This window comes from Amphiura filiformis, chromosome 16, assembly GCF_039555335.1.
Source record: "Amphiura filiformis chromosome 16, Afil_fr2py, whole genome shotgun sequence".
NCBI lineage: Eukaryota > Metazoa > Echinodermata > Ophiuroidea > Amphilepidida > Amphiuridae > Amphiura > Amphiura filiformis.
This window is the reverse complement of record NC_092643.1, coordinates 8,382,305-8,401,535: the sequence shown is the minus strand read 5'-3', so window position 1 is coordinate 8,401,535 and position 19,231 is coordinate 8,382,305. Positions and strand designations below refer to the sequence as shown.

The following is a 19,231-nucleotide window of genomic DNA, read 5'->3' as shown; positions in this document are numbered from 1 at the left end:
ATTCAAATTTCACGATATCTTTGCTAAACGAATTAATCTTCAAGAAATATTTTGTACATAAACATTATGTAGCCAGAGGTTTCCAGTGATATAAAAATCTCAACTTTTTTTGAGAAAAGTAGGGGGATGAGGCTGTGGATCACGAAATGCCCTTTTAAAATGTAGTTAATACCTCTCATAATCTATATAATTTATTGTTTTTGCCGACTCTCTATACTATTCACCAATCTGTAATATCAAACAAACACTGCTTATTTCTTAGTTTGCTTTAATTTGTATTTGTAAAAACAGCTTCAATTGGGGCTACAGTTTAGAGTACTGAATTCTGGGGGGGGGGGGGGCACATCCGCCCAGACACCCATCCGTCGCGTAAGCGTGGCTTGCGGTGCTTAAGTACCGAAGTCCACTTTAAAAGCAGCCTTTGTTCCTCTCACGTTTCCAGATGGATTGACACCCCTCGGAGCAACCCGCGGCAAACCGATCCACCGTTTCCAAACATCACGAATTTCTTCAATACGCACACAAAACAGCAGAAAGATAAGCAACCCTTGTAGTGAATTGAAGATACAAAACAGAATTTGAAATGTCAAGCTAGACTCGCGGTTTTCAATGATAGTAAGAAAACCAAAAACCCAAGTTAGTCCAAGTATCGATGTTATTGCTACTGCCGTTATCGCTCGGCTAATATACTGGCTCTTAACACGACTACCGGTACTACCATGACTACTGCTGCTTGATCTCCTTATCTTTTTGCGACCACAGTTAATCTTATAGATAATCCTCATGAACATCAGAGCGTTGAATATGATGATAAGGAAAATAATGAGGAGATCCGCGAAATAGAAGGCATAGCCTGGCTGCATGAAGCAACTGTGAAAGGAAAGGATACATCAAAATAATGATTATTTTATTTGTTATTTACAGTATATAATTGAAACATTTTGCTAGGTCAATCCAATGAAAATTTAACTCACTAGGCCTACTTAGCTTTCGCCGTATAGCCTGACGGCTTGATCACAAGTGTCTTGGTCCACTTCTTTTCCCGGGATATTACTTGTTGATATTTCCCGGAAGGGATGATGTTTTTATTTTGAACAGTGGATCGTATCCTGATCAAGAGAAACGATACCTTCGTCGCGATTGATTGCTTTGATTACCTCTGTGCGAATTTGGATTGCTTGCCTTATTCTTTTGGTTAAAGCGTTTGAGTCCATGTCAAGACCTTTTTGCCCCTTTCCATTCAATGACGTGATATTCTTGAGCAACGTGGTCAGTAATGGCTGATTTGTGTTGTTAAGATTCTTCTCGGTTTGCTCTTTTCATTTCGCTATTATTTCAGATTCTTTGTTATGCTCTTTGAGCCTTGTCCCAAACTGTCTTCCCGTCTTCCCTACGTAGGACTTGTCGCATCCTATACAAGGGATATGGAGATGTTGTGTTTATTGAATATTCTCTGGAGTTTCTCTGCCGAGCCTTCTACGTAGAGATGGATGACCATTCCTTTGGATGGCGTGTCATCCTTCTTTTTCTGTCTTGCTGTACGAGCGCAGGTTGTTTGTCACTCATTACCCAGCAAACACAAAAACGTTTTAAAAACGTTTTAATTAAGTTATATTTTGGCTTTTGGTTTAGGTAAAAACGTTTTAATAACATTAAAATGTCGGGTTATATAAAGGTCATGATAACGTTTTAAAACATTTTGTATAAAAACACACTACAACAATATTTTAAAATGTTTTCAAAAAATGTTATTGTAAACTATTTTTGCAAACATTTTTGCCAAATATTGTGTCAATACTTAAATAACATTATGTTAAAATGTTTGAACCCAGCAAACGCAGAAATGTTCTTAAAATGTTTTTTTCAAAACCTTTTAATAACATTTAAATGTCGGGTTATATAAAAGTCATGAAAACGTTTTTAAAACGTTATTGAAAATATTTTGGGCAAACATTTTTCGGAAAATATTTTTTCAACCCCAAAATAACATTTTGTTTAGAATGTTTTGTATCAAGTTTTCAAGAATGTTTTTGGAATGTTATTATTATTTGTTTGCTGAGCACTAGATTATCAAAAAATGTTTTTTAAGGTTATGAAAACGTGTTATACTCTTAATATACCCTTTATATAATCCGACATTTAAACGTTTTCTGACAACCTTTTATAACCTTTTGCGAATGATGTCGAAAACGTTTTGTGTTTGCTGGGTAGCTTCTTCATTCTGTCCAAACAAAGACAATTGGGATATCCACATTCTGTTGCCGATGTTCTGATCTTATTCTCCTCTTCTTTCTTATCTTCTTCACCTGTTTCTATAATATTATTTTCTATCCTACCCATTAAAGTCCGGATGTCCCCAAGCTTTTGGTGTTAATGGTGCTGGGACTGGAAATTTAAGTACTGGTCCATATGCGTTTTCGTGCGGTAAACCAGTAGCTTCATGGACCCGTCTTCTTTGTGGACGATTAAAGTGAAAAAGATTAAAGGAAAGGGATTTTACCCAGATCTTCTTCTTCAAAGGTGAACTTGACATTTCCAGTCGGGTCAACGAAATTCAGATGATCAGTGCTGTCCTTCTGTATGACCTCCAACACATCATCTTCGTATCTTCTCCAGATCTTTGGTTTGCAATCGAGAGCTGATGTATCATCATCACTTCCGGGAAATGTCAACAAGCAGTTTCGCGGGAAAAGCAGTGGACCAAGACACTTGTTTATTTGTTTGTTTGTTTTATTTCTTTTTTAACCTGGGACACCATCAGTTGAAAACACAATCATCTGTTCTTCCTTGAGGCATTGTGATCAAGCCGTCAGCCCAAACCGCGAAAGCAAAAGCAGTGAGTTGCTCTTTCATTGGATTTTCCTGGCAAAATGTTTATTTTTTACTGTTTACAGTATATTAATTACCACATGCTGGCGAATATTACTATAATCTGTCCGCTTGAATTATACTGAATGTAGAGGGGGCGCTACACTAAATCAGTCCGCTATTTTATGTAATAACGAAATGTTGCTGACAAACTCCACAGCAGTTTCAACATGTAGTAGGGCCTAGCTATGTCTACTGCTTTTAAACAACATATTCCAAACAGCATTTACATTATCATGAATAAAAATATCAACATTTGATCTCCAAGGCGATCATTGCACAATACCGGTTCTCGTGATTTGAATGCCGAATTATAGTGATTTTTTGCAGAGTTTATCATGTTTATTGCACCGCAATATTGTGAGAAAAAAGTATTATGTAATGTATTGCAGAAATGTCAGAACATGGCGCTGAAAGTGAGTGAATGTGTGTTTCTATGGGAGTTTGAATTAGTATTGCACGCATTAGACGTTGACGTTCAATCTGCTTGTTTGCAGTGAAAAACCATTTTCGCCATAGTCGATGCGAATATCGGTGACTTGCGTAAAGTACGAGCTTCACCAGGTATATAGAGGCATCCTTTTGTTATCCCCTGTTCGTCAGAATGTGAAAATCGTAACAACGTGTTTTTTCTTGTTGGCCTAACAATTCTCGCTATTCACAATAAGGGCGCCGCCAGCTGGATTTGCGATGTAATCGTGATGTATCATGGGAAAAGGTCGACATCAAGTCCGCGCAATACGAATATTACCATGCTATTACATAGGAACACGTGACAATATTTTTAGTTTGTCAATATAACGGTATTACACGCAAATCGATAGAGAAAAAATTAATTGTGCACATTTCAAATCACATTATTAAGTATTATTGAGTATCGATTCGCGTGTAACACCTTTATTTTGACAAACTAAAAAATATTGTCACGTATTCCTATGTAATAGCATGGTAATATTCGTATTGCGCGGACTTGGATGTCGACCTTTTCCCATGATACATCACGATTACATCGCAAACTGCTGGCGGCGCCCTTATTGTGAATAGCGAGAATTAGTGCGAATGGCAATTAGGACTCCATTACTATTCGATCAGCAATGAACAATAATGTAATTACGTCTTGCAAGCGTTTTGTTTGATCAACTTGATTATCTATGGTCAAATTTTTCCTCCCGCCACTCCCTAAGTATATAGTTTAACTTCGTGAAGTATGACTTGAACACATTAATGGGTAGCATGCTCGTATAATCGTACTTTGTATAGATAATTGCAACGTTAGTAATGAATGGGTTAAACTGCGTTCGAAATCTTGTGTCATACATAATCTAAACGCACTTTTACATTAATATTCCACAGGGCCAATGCGAAATTGGGTTTTACACTAATATTTCACAGGCTCAATAAGGAATATGAGAAATTGGGGTTTCCATTTGTACCATAATCTTCATTAATATGGCGAATACAGTAATACTAGTATGCTGACTAAGAGGCCGGTCGACTGCATATCCGTCAGTACACGCTTTCCAATACGGAATAAATGCTAACCTCATCGTGACATCATCCAAGCAGGCTCAGCAATGCTTTCCCATTGAAAAAGCGTGTATTGACGGATATGCAGTTGACCGTTCTGCTAACTACTTACTGATGTACATTGATATACTGTGTGTAGTCGACTGCAAGCACAATGATAACAGGAATGAGAGGAGCTCCTGTATGACGACAAAATTTAATTAATGAGATTGCTCTGCTTTATCATATTATTTACCTCACAGAATCTTATTTTTAAAGTAAAGTCATTCCTAAGTTTGTCTTGAATTATAGTGAAATATGTAAGAAATTAAAGCATGATTATAGGATTCGGGGTTTCTTGGTTTCCTCTTCTTGATAAGCACTGCACAATAACAATACCAATTAAATGAACTTTATGGTGAAAATGGCCCAAACCCTTTTGCTAGACACTTAAGATAATCGAACATAATTTGTAAAACAAAAATGTTACATAATTTGTTTGGTAACAGCGTGTAGGCATTTACCTTAATAACAACTTTTATACATGTCAGTTGGCTACCAATAGCTTTCAAAAATTGTTCTTCGCTGCATTGTATATGCCTGTCTATTTTGAGGCATTTTTGTAACATGTCTAACAGAGGTTGAAAATCGCTGATTTTTATTCATGTCAGTCAAAATTGGATTTCAGGCAAAAGTCACAGATACTTTTTTTTTTCATGAAAGGGGTGTGGTGTATCATCTACCCCCTCATCGTTGGAGTAGAGTTGATATAATAAATGCAAGAATATGTAACTTACTTACCCCAGGCAGCTATGTACGCTTTCAACATGAAATGGGAAACATGTGAATTATATACTTTGACAAGCAGTAGGTACAAATTAACAGCCTCGACTCCCATCCAGCTGACTGATGACAGTGTTAGATAATGCAACAATGCTGCTACTAATTTGCACCCTATATACGAGTCTGTGCGATCTATTCCCGCTACAAACACGATGTACAAACACAGAAGAGTGAAGGATAGGCATATTACAATTTTCTTTGGCGTTTTTGTCCGCAGAGATCTAGGAAAAATTGAAAATAGTTGAATATTGACTATATTTAGAGAATAAGCAGTTTTGTTTTTAGCAGCTGTCGTGCTGTCTATCGTCAAGATAAATAAATACAAAATGTAGATATTTATATAGCGCTTTATGGCGACATCATTATTTTGAGTAACACCGAGTTGTTTTACGCCAAAAATAATGATGTCGCATGTTATATGACACGATAGATGCACGACAGCGGCTAAAACAATATCTTTATTCTCATTCTTAAACACTTCAATTCAAATAAATATATCAATCATAAGTATACCAAATTTTAATCAAGGTATTATTACAAGGAATTATCTGGGCTTAGAATCGATCAGTCCCGTTGTTACTATGCACCTCCGATTGGTTCAAATAGCGCGTACGAGTATCGCGTCGACTTGCACGCGCTAAACCGTGTTAAATCGGTCATATCACACGGCTAAGAACCAATAAGATTGCAGGGTTTTTCTTAAGTGTTTCATTCATTCATTCCATGTGCGGGCTGCAGATGGAATGATAGACCACTCAATACGAACAATTGCAACAAATGAGGTGTCATAAGTGCGCAGAAATAAATTGTGCTTCCAATGATGTTTTTTTACAACACGTTTTGGAATAACGGTCATTTATTAGGCGGGCGGGGTAGTTTGATGAGTTATTTCAAAAAGGTAAAAGGATACTTACTTGACGGCCAAATGTGTAATGAGGGCAATAATCAAAGCTGTTATACTGATGGCACATCCAACAATACTCATGACACCAAGAATCGGAGTCGAATACCTTTGACCGTAAACATCCTAAAATCACAATACATTGTGCAAAAGATTGGTGAATAAAATGTTATTATATTAATACATCGTAGCAGGGTGACGATTAGAAATCATCCAAGTAATTAAAAATATGAATCACATAATTAATTAAGAAATAAAGGGTAATGCATTATCCTTTACATGCAAATAATGTGTCCGAGACAGTAAAAACGTTTACTGCCGAGGTGCGATTTAAAGTGAAAATATCACATTTTTTGCCTAAATATTTTAAGTTGTTTACCTCAAGGTGGAGCGCCTGCGCGTAGCCAAAGCGTAAGTGATAGCGAGTATTGCAGACCGCAGATAGCGAGTATTGTAGTTAATGACGTCCAAACACAATAATCTGTATTTTATGGTTACACGTGTCCTTTTTGCCACTGATATACCCTTGACAACAGTACAACCCAAACAAAGAAGGAAGCGGATAATCGTCTTTAAAAAAAAACGATTAAAAAGCTTCTTGTAGGTCTCTGACATTTAAATTCATATCAGAAATGCTACGGTATTGATACTATTAGTTATTAGGTGAAGCGTCGGTATGGTACGGGAAATTATCGTGCGCGAAGTGTCCTACCGGGTGAAGCCGAAGGCTGAACCCAGTATGACACTGAGCGCACGACAATTTCCCATACCATACCGACGCTTCACCTAATAACGAATTTATCATACCACAAAGTCATTCTAAATATTGAAATAATTACGTTTTCAAACATTTTAATTCCTGCTAAATAGGAAAAATATTACAAAAAATAGATGACTGTTCCGCGTATTACAGGTTGCGTGCATTTTACGCGCCCGGTTTACGCGATTCGCCTTTATACGCGTACCTCGCCATACACGCGTATCGGCCTTGCGAAATACGCTCTCACTTACTAGATATAAAGCGTAAAATACGCACTCACTGACTAGATACGAAAATATATCAGGTTAGCGGTGTTCTTTGATGTTTACCTTAGTGGTATGATAAACAGCTATACACCACGCAAATAATTATGCAATCAACGAAAAAAATGACCGCACTGATCACCACTTTCATGGCAATTGAAGTAAAACCTACCATTAGTACTGCAAAACTGGTAAGATGGTCACACTGACATATGCTCCTATCAGTCTCCATGGTTTCCACGAGTGTACAGCCTTCATTGGACCAGTCACCTTGCCCATTGTCCAATTCAAAATCCCAAAATACACATTGAAAATTGTCATACATATTTTCTTGCTGCAAAAATATGAAAGATATGAAACTTAATATGGTTATAAAATTTTTAGCATCAACCTACTGATGTATAAGAGGCGGTAGTATCATCTTGCTATGACGTCATTTTGTGACTCGGACTAACGATCCCTTTTTTTTCGGACTAGCGAACCTTACTTTTAGTACATAAAACCTATGGTCATTACTTTTGTTACCAGAATCAAATCTCATGTAATGCCTTGCTTTCATAATTTGATAGGGTTTGTAAATAATTTTATTTGATTAAACGCAGAGTACCTCCTGGTGAAGATATGTGGAGACAACTGGTTGATCTGGAGCAAGGTCATAAACTCCAAGCCCTTCAATGGTAGCAGAAATGACATGAGTACCAATCGATCTCACTCCGTCAGTCGTAGACTCGGTTTTCAGTCGTCTAGATTGGAATAATTTGCTGTTTCTATACAGAATAAAGGTAACCGGCACCATGGCGGTAGCATTGACTGCAGGTGAAGAAACATAATTATTATGCATACTGACGAATATTTGTTCCCTTACAAGCAGACGGCATCTTCGACAAAGGGACGTTTTCAAAATTCAACCACTGGCTCAACCCGGTGCCTTCCGATTGGAGCCGGATATTATTGTTCCAAACAATTGAATGCGGTTCAACCGCCATCAGCCTCCGGCAAATAGGCAGTCGAGTTTTGAAGTCGCCCCTAACCGATCCTCGTTATCTCATTAATATCGCTGAATACATAATACATTTCACTTGCTATTTAATCAAAATGCTGCCTTCAAAGGATCGTTTCTTTCTCAAAATTTTCAAAAATCAAACTTTTTAATATGCATAATTTACGGTGATTTTGTTTTATTAATTAATTAATATTATATGTTCAAACTGAGCAATGGAACTATTTAGTGTAAAAATATATTACTTGGAAATAATATTGTCTATATTTACCTTCAGACCTGAACCTTGAGAGAACTTCCGACGGCAACCCAATTGATGTATCTGTCTCCTCTATTGGTATATCCTCAGGATTATTAAATATCTTAGTATATCCGACACTACCGGCACTCCGTACAATATTAGCAAATCCAAATCCATTCTCTATGTTATCTTGTGAAAGCTGTACAGCATTGACTTCAATATTTGTTCGCCTTACAGTAATATTCGTTCCCTGTGTTTGCAGAATAGTCAGCTGTTCTTCCAAGGAACGCAAAATACGGGTTGGAACATTTTGATCAACAGCAGCTTCAAAAATAGCATCTTCAAGTTTGAGAATGTTTTCTATTGTTTCAATGACTGAAGTAGTAACCTATTGTGAATTTTAGAAGGAAATAAGTATTAATTAACTCAATGGTTAAAACAATAATAAAATTATACACAGAATAGCAAACATTAACGGTGTGTGGTCCGATTTTAATAAGTTTCATTCAGACCCATCACCCAATTTTTTTAAAATTCCAAGTGACATGTTCCCCAGCAAATGTGAAATTTCTACTCAATTTACTGTCTAACTATTGTAATATTGGAATATTTCAACCCAAATATCGTAGCTCATGTCACTTTTCAGAAATGACAACAGGGTAAAATGAAAGGATCAGAGTGTGTAGATAAATTTTAACACCATTAGAAGCTTTGAACGAAAATTTTAACTATAGAAAAACGATATAGTCCAGTATCTACCAGGGTTTAATGTGCATCCCCCAGGACCCTAGCACGCCCACCTTTTTAGCTTCCTTTTATAGTCCTATAACACATTCAAGATGTTACAACTTTTTCCGGCACTCCGGCCATATTCAAGGTTGAAGGTCAACACAGTGATCAAATTTCAAAGTTGCTCAAATCTGGTTAACAAGCATACCAAATTATTCCTCTCATTGCAAGGTGTCAGAAAAAGTATGCCGTTCTTGACTTATAAGCAAAAAGGTCGAATTTTGGGAGGTGGTCAGGGTATGTTACCCGAAAAAATTGAGTCAAAAGGATTTTTTATTTTCTCCAAAACTGAGCATTTTGCCCAAATTTGACTTCACAGATGGTTTCGTCAAGTCTTTGCTATTCCGAATATGTATACTTTTATTTACTTTAGACCAACAATTTAGCAGTTATGAGGCACAGCATCATCATCCCTATATCTTCGTGTCAAAAATTGCCTTGATAGTACGGCGAATCCGCTCGTTTTTCAATAGCTATGCATGTCGATTTTGTTCGAGATAGGCCGAGCGACTCAGGCAAAGCATCATACGACTATCATATGATATACCACCAAGTTTCTATTCTACACATTATTACGATTTGCGTACATGCTCTAGTACTCCATGTGGTGTTGCTATTATAAGGAAATTCGATTTGTTTTCAGGTAAAACCCAGGTTTTGTTTTTAATACACTAACTTGAAATTAAATACACTAATTAGCTGCCATTGCTGTTTGATCTGGATATATTTTTACTGCATTTTATGCGTAACGATTTTTAAATCGTAAGTTGAAATTGTGATATATTTAATTTTGAGAATTACAATTATATAAAGGAACACATTAGCCCATTCACCTAAGATCCAGGTGCTTGTATAGAATATATTCAATCACACATCTATGTCACAATGCATATGTAAACTTTCTTTATCTGTGCACGAACGGGATATGGAGATGTATGAAAAAATATTTACACTGTGTGAGGCCCAAAGGTTTCCATAATTCCAGGGATAAGACTAACCTTAAACCAATTTCGTGAGTAAAACATAACTGGTACACAATATCGCTACATCAACTATCCAAATGTCTATGGATTTGCACCTTTTAACATTTTGATTTTTAGGACCCCAAATTCTAATTTTTTACTTACTTCAGGAGATGGTGACTGTACGTCGACGATACTTTCTAATGTCAATGCAACTGCTTCTAAACCTCTGGCATTGATGCTAATGGTTCTATTAGTCAATTGTGCTAAAACGTAGCCGATCTGGGTCACATTGTCATGGGTAACTACACTCTAGAAGTTTCAAATGAAATGAAAAACAAAATATTTATTAACGTTTGTGCAAATTTATGGCAATAAAACAGGCAAAGACAAAGGACCTAAAACAGCAAAACATGTAATATCTCTAAAGTGAGCATCTTTACATAAGCAGACGTCACTGTTGGATTCATCAAGCCATTTTAAGTAATGTATACTTTATCATACGAACAAAAATTAAGTTGGGTGCAGATCATTTGGCTCACCCTGTATTAAAGGAGGATTTCGTGATCCTAGCATCCTCTTTTTATGACATTTTTCAGTATATGTCCACTAAAACAGCTTATTCCCAAAATTTTAGTTGATTCCGATTTTGTGTTTGCGAGTTATGCATGATTATATGTATTGCGTTGCTCCATAGGCCATAGTAAGTTGTAAATTCAAATTTGACGATATTTTTGCTAAACGAATTAATCTGCAAGAAATTGTTGGTACATAAACATTATGTAGCCAGAGGTTTCCAGTGGTATAAAAATCTCAACCTTTTTTGAAAATAGTGGGGGGGGATGATGCTGTGGATCACGAAATGCCCTTTTAAACAACCCTTCTAGATTAACATTAAAAACAATATTTCAAAGGGACATAAGTTTTAAGGATTCCACTTTCATTAAATGTGAGCCATAATTTAGTCCGAGGATTGCGGTTAATGTTTACCTGAGATAATTCTATGAGCAATGTGTTGTTATCTTCTCTCCCAATGCAATCATTTACAGTGGCATTTTGCCATAGGGCCCCAGACACTAGAACTCCAATGCATTGCTTCGTATCCCGTGGACCTATTATTTTTCATATAAAAATAAAGAAAAGTAAGAAAGTATCGAACAAAGCCTCAACACATTATAATTAGTACAAAGAACCAGTATTTTGAGGTATTGTAAAATACCTCATATGGTAACCAGTGGCGGTGTATTTAAAAAAAAATACTACGGGAACCAGCACCTTTTGTTAGAAGTCACACATGAGTGAAGTGGGTAACCCCCATAGGAAACTAGCATTGCCCACTCGGCTGTATCGATACTTGAGCTGTAGTGACGTCAAGAAATGATCGAAAATGGCCGCCCTGATACCGGGAAATTGAAATATATTTAAATTTTATTTCTTTATAACGGAGAGGTTTTTTTGTACTTTAAACAAACCAGGTATGTTTATTAATTCATAAACAATGATAGTAGGGCAAAACATAACATGACCGAATAATGGCTAACGTGCTTGTGAGCTCATAATTATGTACATGTATTATTAAATCAGTGACGTCTTTTTTTTACGTCCCAACTTTCTCTCTCCATCCAAATAAATCTGTGGGATGTACAGTGGGATGTGTCAGAGGTAAGGAGATTTACCGATATCATAGAAGTTACAAGAGACTCACCTGTAGGAATGCCAAGGGTAGGCCTGTTTGTACTAGCATCCACATCTACGCGGTCTTTAGTGTGAACTTGGTATCTTGCTACAAATCCATAGGACTCCTTGTAGCCAAACCCGTAGACGAGAACTAGAAATAAAGCTGACGGATGAGTAACTGAATGGAAACCAGTACTCACTGGAGTACGAAGAACGCAAAACGCACCATCTGGTCCTGGTAATAAGCTGATGTTTTGTGTACTAAGTGGTAGGCCATCTAGGTTAAACGAGTTTATGTCATCGCATTCTAAAGTTATTATCGAAATATAGTGTTGTTGATCGTTAGCCACTCCACTTGAGAATGTTACGTTGTTAGAGAACCTTTGCGTCGATGGAAGCACCATCATAAATGGATCACCAATACCATCAGACATCACTCCCTTTGCGTATTGAACCACCATGATAGATTTGTCTGCCATTACCGTTACTACTTCGTTTGATATCATGGTTTCACCTTCATAAAACTCCCCAGCTGACAAAGAAATGCTTTCTCCAGATAAAGATACACTTGTTGTACCAGGTGATGTACTTACTACACGGTATATAAATCCTGTTTTACGTCCAAGGAACGGAGCAAGTATGTAGTGATTTCCCAATATATTCACTGGAGGAAGATGCTCCATTAGATATTCACAACTAAATATATAGACTGGTACATAGGCACACTGGTGACCGGACATTACTGATATTGGCTTGTCTGCCTTGATTGACATACCAGTAATGTCCGTAAGATTTACACGGTCAGAGACGAATTGATAGGATTCATACTGCTGCAAGGTCATTGATAAGTCTAACTCCCCTTTAATGTGCACTGTTGTATTGTCTTCAATTGCCGTTACTACAAACTCCGAGAAGTAAATATAAGGCTCATGTGAAGGTTCATATCCTGCTGCCACATAGTTATTGCCCAAGGCTGTTGTTGGAAGAACAAACCATCCAGGTTTCTTGAATCTCATCACCATTATTAAAACCGTTAACAGATACGGCATCTGTTGCAATGACAATCACTGTCTTATTTGTAATTTTAAAGCTGGATGAATCTGTTATACCAGCTTCCATAGGAAAATTAACCGTGGCCCCTTCATTTTTTGTTACGTAAGTAGAATGGATAAATCCAATACCAGGAACCGACACCGACACCATTACTGGATCCGTCACTTCAGTCGTGATGAATACACGTGGAGTGACTTGATAGGGATTGTATGGGAAGGTGAATATGAATTTCGTCCACGGAGAATCGCCTGAAAACCCAAATGATAATAATAACAAAACTAATAATAACAAGAAGAAGATGAAGAACAACAACAACAACAGCTTTACTATTATAAACTTATCTTCACAATTATTAGCAGTGTGGTCTTTGCTTTGCGCGCGCGCGTGTGTGTGTGTGTGTGTGGGGGGGGGGGGGGTGGGCAACCAAAAAAAATTATTGTTTTGCTCACACAACCCTTTAACAAAACTCCTTAACCTCCATCCCCAAGAAAAAACCATAGTGCAAAATTGAAAAATGGCCTGGCAAACACAAAATGTCACTTTTATATTTTGGGCAAAAATCGTGTAAAATTGCCTTTCTATCATAGAAATTACAAGTGACTCACCTGTAGGGGCGACATTGGTAGGCATGTCAGTACTTGCATCCACATCTACACCAACAGCAGTGTGAACTAGACATCTTGCTACAAAGCCATAGGACTCAGGGCTGCCAAACATGTAGACGAGAACTAGGAATAACGCTGATGGATGGGTGACTGAATGGAAACCTGTACCGATTGAAGTACGAATAACGCAAAACTCCCCATCTGGTGTTTGTAATAAGCTGGTGTTTTGGTAGTTAGTGGCATGCCATCCAGGTTAAACAAGTTCAAGCTTTCACATCCTATTGCTATTATTGAAATATACTGTTGTTGTTGATTGCCAAGACTTAAGGTTCCACTCGGGAATGTCGCATTATTTGAGTACTTCTGCGTTGGTGGAATTATAACCATGAATGGATCTCCCACACCATCTGAATACGATCCCTTGGCGTATTGAACCACCATAATAGGTTTATCTGCTATTACTGTTAAAACGTCATCTGAAGTCGTGGTTTCACCTTCATAAAACTCTCCACTTGATAAAGAAATGCTTTCTCCGGATAAGGACACGGTTGTTGTACCAGGTGATGCAGCTACTACGCGGTATACAAAACCTGAAATACGTCCAAGGAACGGAGCGAGTATGTACTGATGTCCCAATATGCTCACTGGAGGGAGATGTTCCATTAGATAATCACAGCCGCCTACATCAGCTGGTACATTGGCACATTGATGACCGGACATTACTGATACGGGTTTGTCAGTTTTGATTGACATACCAGTAATGTCCGTAAGATTTACACGGTCAGAGACGAATTGATAGGATTCATACTGCTGCAATTGCATCGATAATTCAATCTGCCCTTTAATATATACTGTTGTATTGTCTTCAATTGCTGTTACTACAAATTCCGAGAAGAAGGCATTGTTTAAATGATCATATCCTACTGCTACATAGTCTATGCCCAAGGCTGTGGTTGGAAGAACAAACCACCCATCGGGACTTCCACCTGCAAGATAATATCCATGAACAGATACATCATCTGTTGCACTGACAATCACTGTCTTATTGGTTGCTATGGCACTAGATGAATCTGTTATACCGGCTTCTGGTGGAAGGTCAATTGTGACACCCTGATTTTTCGTAACGTTAGTAGAATGTATAAATTCAATACCAGGAACTGACACCGACACCATTACTGGATCCTTCATTTCGGTTGTTATGAATACACGGGGATTGTCAGCTTCAACGTTATACGGGAAGGTGAATATGAATTTCGTCCAGAGGGAATCATCATTTCCTTGAACGCCTGAGGAATTCAAATGCAATAATAATAACAATAATAATAATAATAATAATAATAATAATAATAATAATAATAATGATAATAATAATGATAATAATAATGATAATGATAATGATAATGATAATGATAATGATAATGATACAGACTTGACATTTAATATGGAATATTTTTCGCAAAATTCCATGACTGGTCTGGACGGAGTCTGCATAGACCTCACGGGCTAAATATTAATCGGGGTGTGTCGGGAGATGCTGTAAAATAATTGCTTGATAGTAAATGTGCTTTCCATATGTTTACACTATGGCGGTCATAATGTATCGAATTTGCCTAAAATGGCGAATTTAGGGAGGCTGAATTTGGGCTTTGTGGGGGGACACAATTTCGGACTTTATGCACCATGGTTCTGTTATTATCAAATTTATAGGGGTTTGATGTAACATTTCTTAAACTTCGTCAGCAAATGGTATTCATCACAGCTGAAATACACTTACAATGTACTAAGTTTTTGAACAGAGGAGGAGCTTAAAAATAGGGCTCTTGAAAGCTCTACGTACTCAGAAAGTTTGATTTGCCCCTGGGGTTAAATGTTATAAACTCACGGTACAAAAACAACTGTGCGGGTTACTGGTTGGCCAATGAACTCACACTGTTTCTTTGTGTACAGTACGTTCATAACATTTGGCCCCAAGGGACCATTCTGAGTGCGTACCACTTTTAAGAGCCATGTTTTTTCAAAGCTTCCCCCACTTTCAAAACTGGTATATCACAGGTGCATTTCAGTTCTGACGAACACTTATTGGTATTTAGGTTCAGTAAAATCGCCTCAAACCTCTATAAATTTGATAATATTTTATTTTTTAAATTCTTTTATTTATAACATTCGGCCGAAGCAAGGCTAATCCCAATAGTGCTCAGAGGCTACTAATTTCAAGGGATGCCATTCAGATATGACGGGAAAGGGATATGGAAAGATGTCCGATTTTAGATGCAGGAGGAAAACCGGAGCACCCGGAGAACTAGAAAAACCTGCGAGGACGAGCATGGATCGGCAACCAAACTCACATGTGGCGCCGCGGGGAATTGAACCCCGGCCACAGCGGTGAGAAGCGAGTGAGAAGACAACTACACTAACCCGCCCTCCCAATATCCGAATAATAATGCTAAAATTAAGAAATTTTATCCCTACAAAAATCGAATTCAGTCTCCATAAATCCGCCATTTTAGGCTAATTCACTACATTGTGAGCGCTATAACGTAAACTAATGGAAAGCGCATTTTCGGCCAAAAATTATTTTACATCTCCCGACACACCCCAATTAATATTTAGCCCGTGCCGTTTATGCAGACAGACCAGCCTTGGAATTTTGCGAAAAAGTATTCCATATTAAACATGTTAAATGTCAAGTCTGTAATAATAATGATACTAAGGGTCTTTTTATCTTTTCTGTTTCGGGACCTCTATTTTTCAGAAACGAAAACGCAAGGGATTATGTGAGTTGATCTGTTACTTGAATTCATTGTTAAGTTCCAATCAACTTATTTTAATAGAGGTAGATGCCTAGTTAATAAAGGCTGGATACGACAAGATTATGGAACGCCCACAGTGTGTGGAAGACTGGTGTTTTTATTGGTCTAACGCCCTTTTTGCTGAGCCACTCCAGGGATGTGCAACGCAGCACCTCTTTTTCTGTGTGGTGAGAAAGTAAAATCCTGCAAATTTGAGCTTCATGCTCCATTTCGTTTTCCTGTGGCATCAATTTGAAATTTAGGGGGGTCAGCGTACAAAATGTGTCGCAAGGCGAAAGACGATGTTTGGAGGTCCATAAATGTATAAAGGGAACCACCTACACCTACAAGTATGTATCCTGGGGTACGTTTTTGTATATAATTCAAATCTGGCATCAGAAAACTTGAAACTTCTTTATTTTAAAAGATATAGGGCACTCAAAATGCAACTTCGTCCATCCAGGACCAACTTCGGGGGGTCAGAACTCCAAAAGTAAAAATAATTTTTTGTCCATTTTTTTGCCAGTCAGAGACCTTTGGAAGGACATTACTCTTATCCCATATTGATCCTATAAGAATACTTTTAGCTGAGATATTACCCATTCAAAACTCCAATTGTAAATTTTTTGTACATTTTGACCCCCCTGAAAACCAATGTCAGACATGTTGCCCCACCATCAACTTCAGGTATGTCGAAAATATGTTTTTGGACAACATTTCTGAGAGATAGTGGCTTGGGGTCTTGTCTACTCCATACTAGTCATTCCATGCCATATCAACAAATGGGGGTACTGGTCAGTGGCCATCCCTTCAAATTTTGCTGAAAATCATTTCTAGCATATCTCTATGAGCATAATGAACACATGGAAAAAATGAATGCTCAACTCCAAGCGGTTTTGGAGATATGGCATGTCAAAATTTGACCCAGACCCCCACTTTTTGCTCTCTCGAGTCGCATCGTTGAATTAACACGTTTTGGGACACTCATATTTTGACTTTGCGAAAAAGATATTAAGCTGAAAAGTATTACTTAGGGTGTCTTGCCTCAGAAACATTGTATCTTATCTACTGTAGAAGTTATGGGTCTCTCAAAACCTCTTTTCGTTTCGTCTTTGATAATTTAATTTTGACAAAAGGAAACAAGGTTTTGAGAGACCCATAAAGGGGATGACCACTGACCAACCAACCCATTTTGTTGATGTGGCTGGAATGACTCATATGTGAGTAGGCAAACCTAACTGATGTTTTTAAAGCGAAGTCATGAAGACCCCAAGCCACTATCTCTCAGAAATGTTGTAAAAGAACATATTTTCAACATACCTGAAGTTTAGGGACCGATCGTTATTTACGGCAGGGGGGGGAATGGGTGTTTTGGCAAAAATATCGACAAAAATTTCGCGTTCCCCCTCACGTCCGCTCAAAATTTTCGCGTTCCCCTTGTTTTCCCAATTTTCTCCATTTAAAATTTAACAATCCCCCTCCTGGTTCAACTAAAAATTTCAGGTTCCCCCTCAAGACCACAAAAAATTTCGTGTTCCCCCTAAATTATCCCATTCCCCCCTGCCATAAAGAACGATCGCTCCCTTATGGTGGGGCAAAATGTCTGACATTGGTTTTCAGGGAGGTCAAAATGTACAAAAATGTACAATTGGAGTTTTGCATGGGTAATATCTCAGCTAAAAATATTCTTATAGGATCAATATGGGATAAGAGTAATGTCCTTCAATGTAATGTTGCTGTAGGGGGATGGCTACACATCCTCCACAGCCAGTATGTTACCTTCCTACCATTAAAGAATGCCGGTACCCATTTAAACATCTGGGTAGAGAGGAGTAATTGGGGTAAAGCACCTTACTCAAGGGCACAATACGTATGGCCACGACGGGGCTCGAACCGACAATCTCACAATCATGAGACATGTGCTCTATCGCTATACCATACATGCCCACTTGACGGCCTGAAAAAACACATACATCAAATTTTTTGACATGCACATTTCAGTTACCTGATCCTCTTCCTCCGTATGTAGCGAAAACGAGGAGAATCAAAAGATACTTCATTTTGATATCATTGACAGCAACACTGTGTATACCAATAATACCATGAAGGTAGAACATAGAGAGTCACAAGCATTTATACGTCTGATTTACCCAAATGACTCATACAAGTCATACGAGCCTGCAAAAGAATTCCACAACGATTTGTGTTCTTGTTTACAGTTTGTTAAGCCAGGTTCAGCGATTTTGAATGACTGACCTGAATTGTTAACCAATTTGGCTGTTTTTCATACTAGGAGGCCTACCTGTTATCCTTTGTTGTTCAAGTTCAGTATACACAATGTATTACACACGAACATTGCGAAAATGTATGAACCGTAAAAGGACGACATTTTGTCCTTTACGACCATCTCATATAGTTAAAATTACCTTTAAAAAAAGCATATGCCGGCAAAGGATGAATTACAATGAGTAACATCAGATTTCATTTAATATAACTATATGGTAAAAACAATTGTGCAAAGTGTAAATATTATGGTTGCTCGAGTATTTTGGTCCAAATCGGTTGCAGTGCCTAATTAAATGTCTGAGTGAGCCTTGTGTAACAGTTAGCCACCGAGTGACTATGTATTACGTTGTTGCTTAAATTTGGCACCAAATATGATCCTTCCTGCATCCTCAATATTTTCTGAAGCAAGGATTATAAGCGCTAGCGCCCTAAAAGCAACACATTTTGATGTATAGTACAATTTTTTCAAATTTGTTTTTACTTTTCAAATTTTTTCCGCCCTTTTTTCTTTACTAATTCCATTTGCGGCCCCTGCTCTTTTCGCCGCCCCTTCGTTTGCCGCCCCTTCTTCTTCCGCCGCCCCTTAGTTTTGGCCGTCCCCTGCTTTTACCCCGGGCTCCCCCAAAGCTCCCAAAAAAAATACGCACAGGATATAGATAGCCTGCATGTCTTGGCCCTGATTGAAAAT

General features: G+C 37.8%; 1 protein-coding gene across 1 annotated transcript; it reads right to left on the bottom strand.

Moving 5' to 3' along the window:
* Positions 1–334: 334 nt before the first annotated feature.
* Positions 335–18,374, bottom strand: LOC140172408 (uncharacterized). The gene is made up of 13 exons (XM_072195557.1): positions 18,263–18,374; positions 13,593–14,754; positions 13,138–13,141; positions 11,839–12,859; positions 11,124–11,245; positions 10,299–10,445; positions 8,413–8,770; positions 7,749–7,951; positions 7,314–7,475; positions 6,132–6,244; positions 5,176–5,438; positions 4,508–4,574; positions 335–870 (listed from the first exon to the last, which is right to left on the bottom strand). Exons 1-13 carry the CDS (start codon positions 18,372–18,374, stop codon positions 390–392), a joined length of 4,215 nt encoding a protein of 1,404 aa, XP_072051658.1. The 3' UTR covers positions 335–389.
* Between the last annotated feature and the right edge of the window lie 857 nt (positions 18,375–19,231).

What these genes read in the sequence shown, in the direction of transcription:
- LOC140172408 (XM_072195557.1), bottom strand. Translation starts at nt 18,374, where the DNA reads ATGTTCTACCTTCATGGTATTATTGGTATACACAGTGTTGCTGTCAAT. An exon ending in TGCTCATAGAATTATCTCAG is followed by an intron (nt 10,446 to 11,123) that starts GTAAACATTAAC and finishes TGAAACTTCTAG; the next exon opens with AGTGTAGTTACCCATGACAA. An exon ending in TACAGTCACCATCTCCTGAA is followed by an intron (nt 8,771 to 10,298) that starts GTAAGTAAAAAA and finishes AATTCACAATAG; the next exon opens with GTTACTACTTCAGTCATTGA.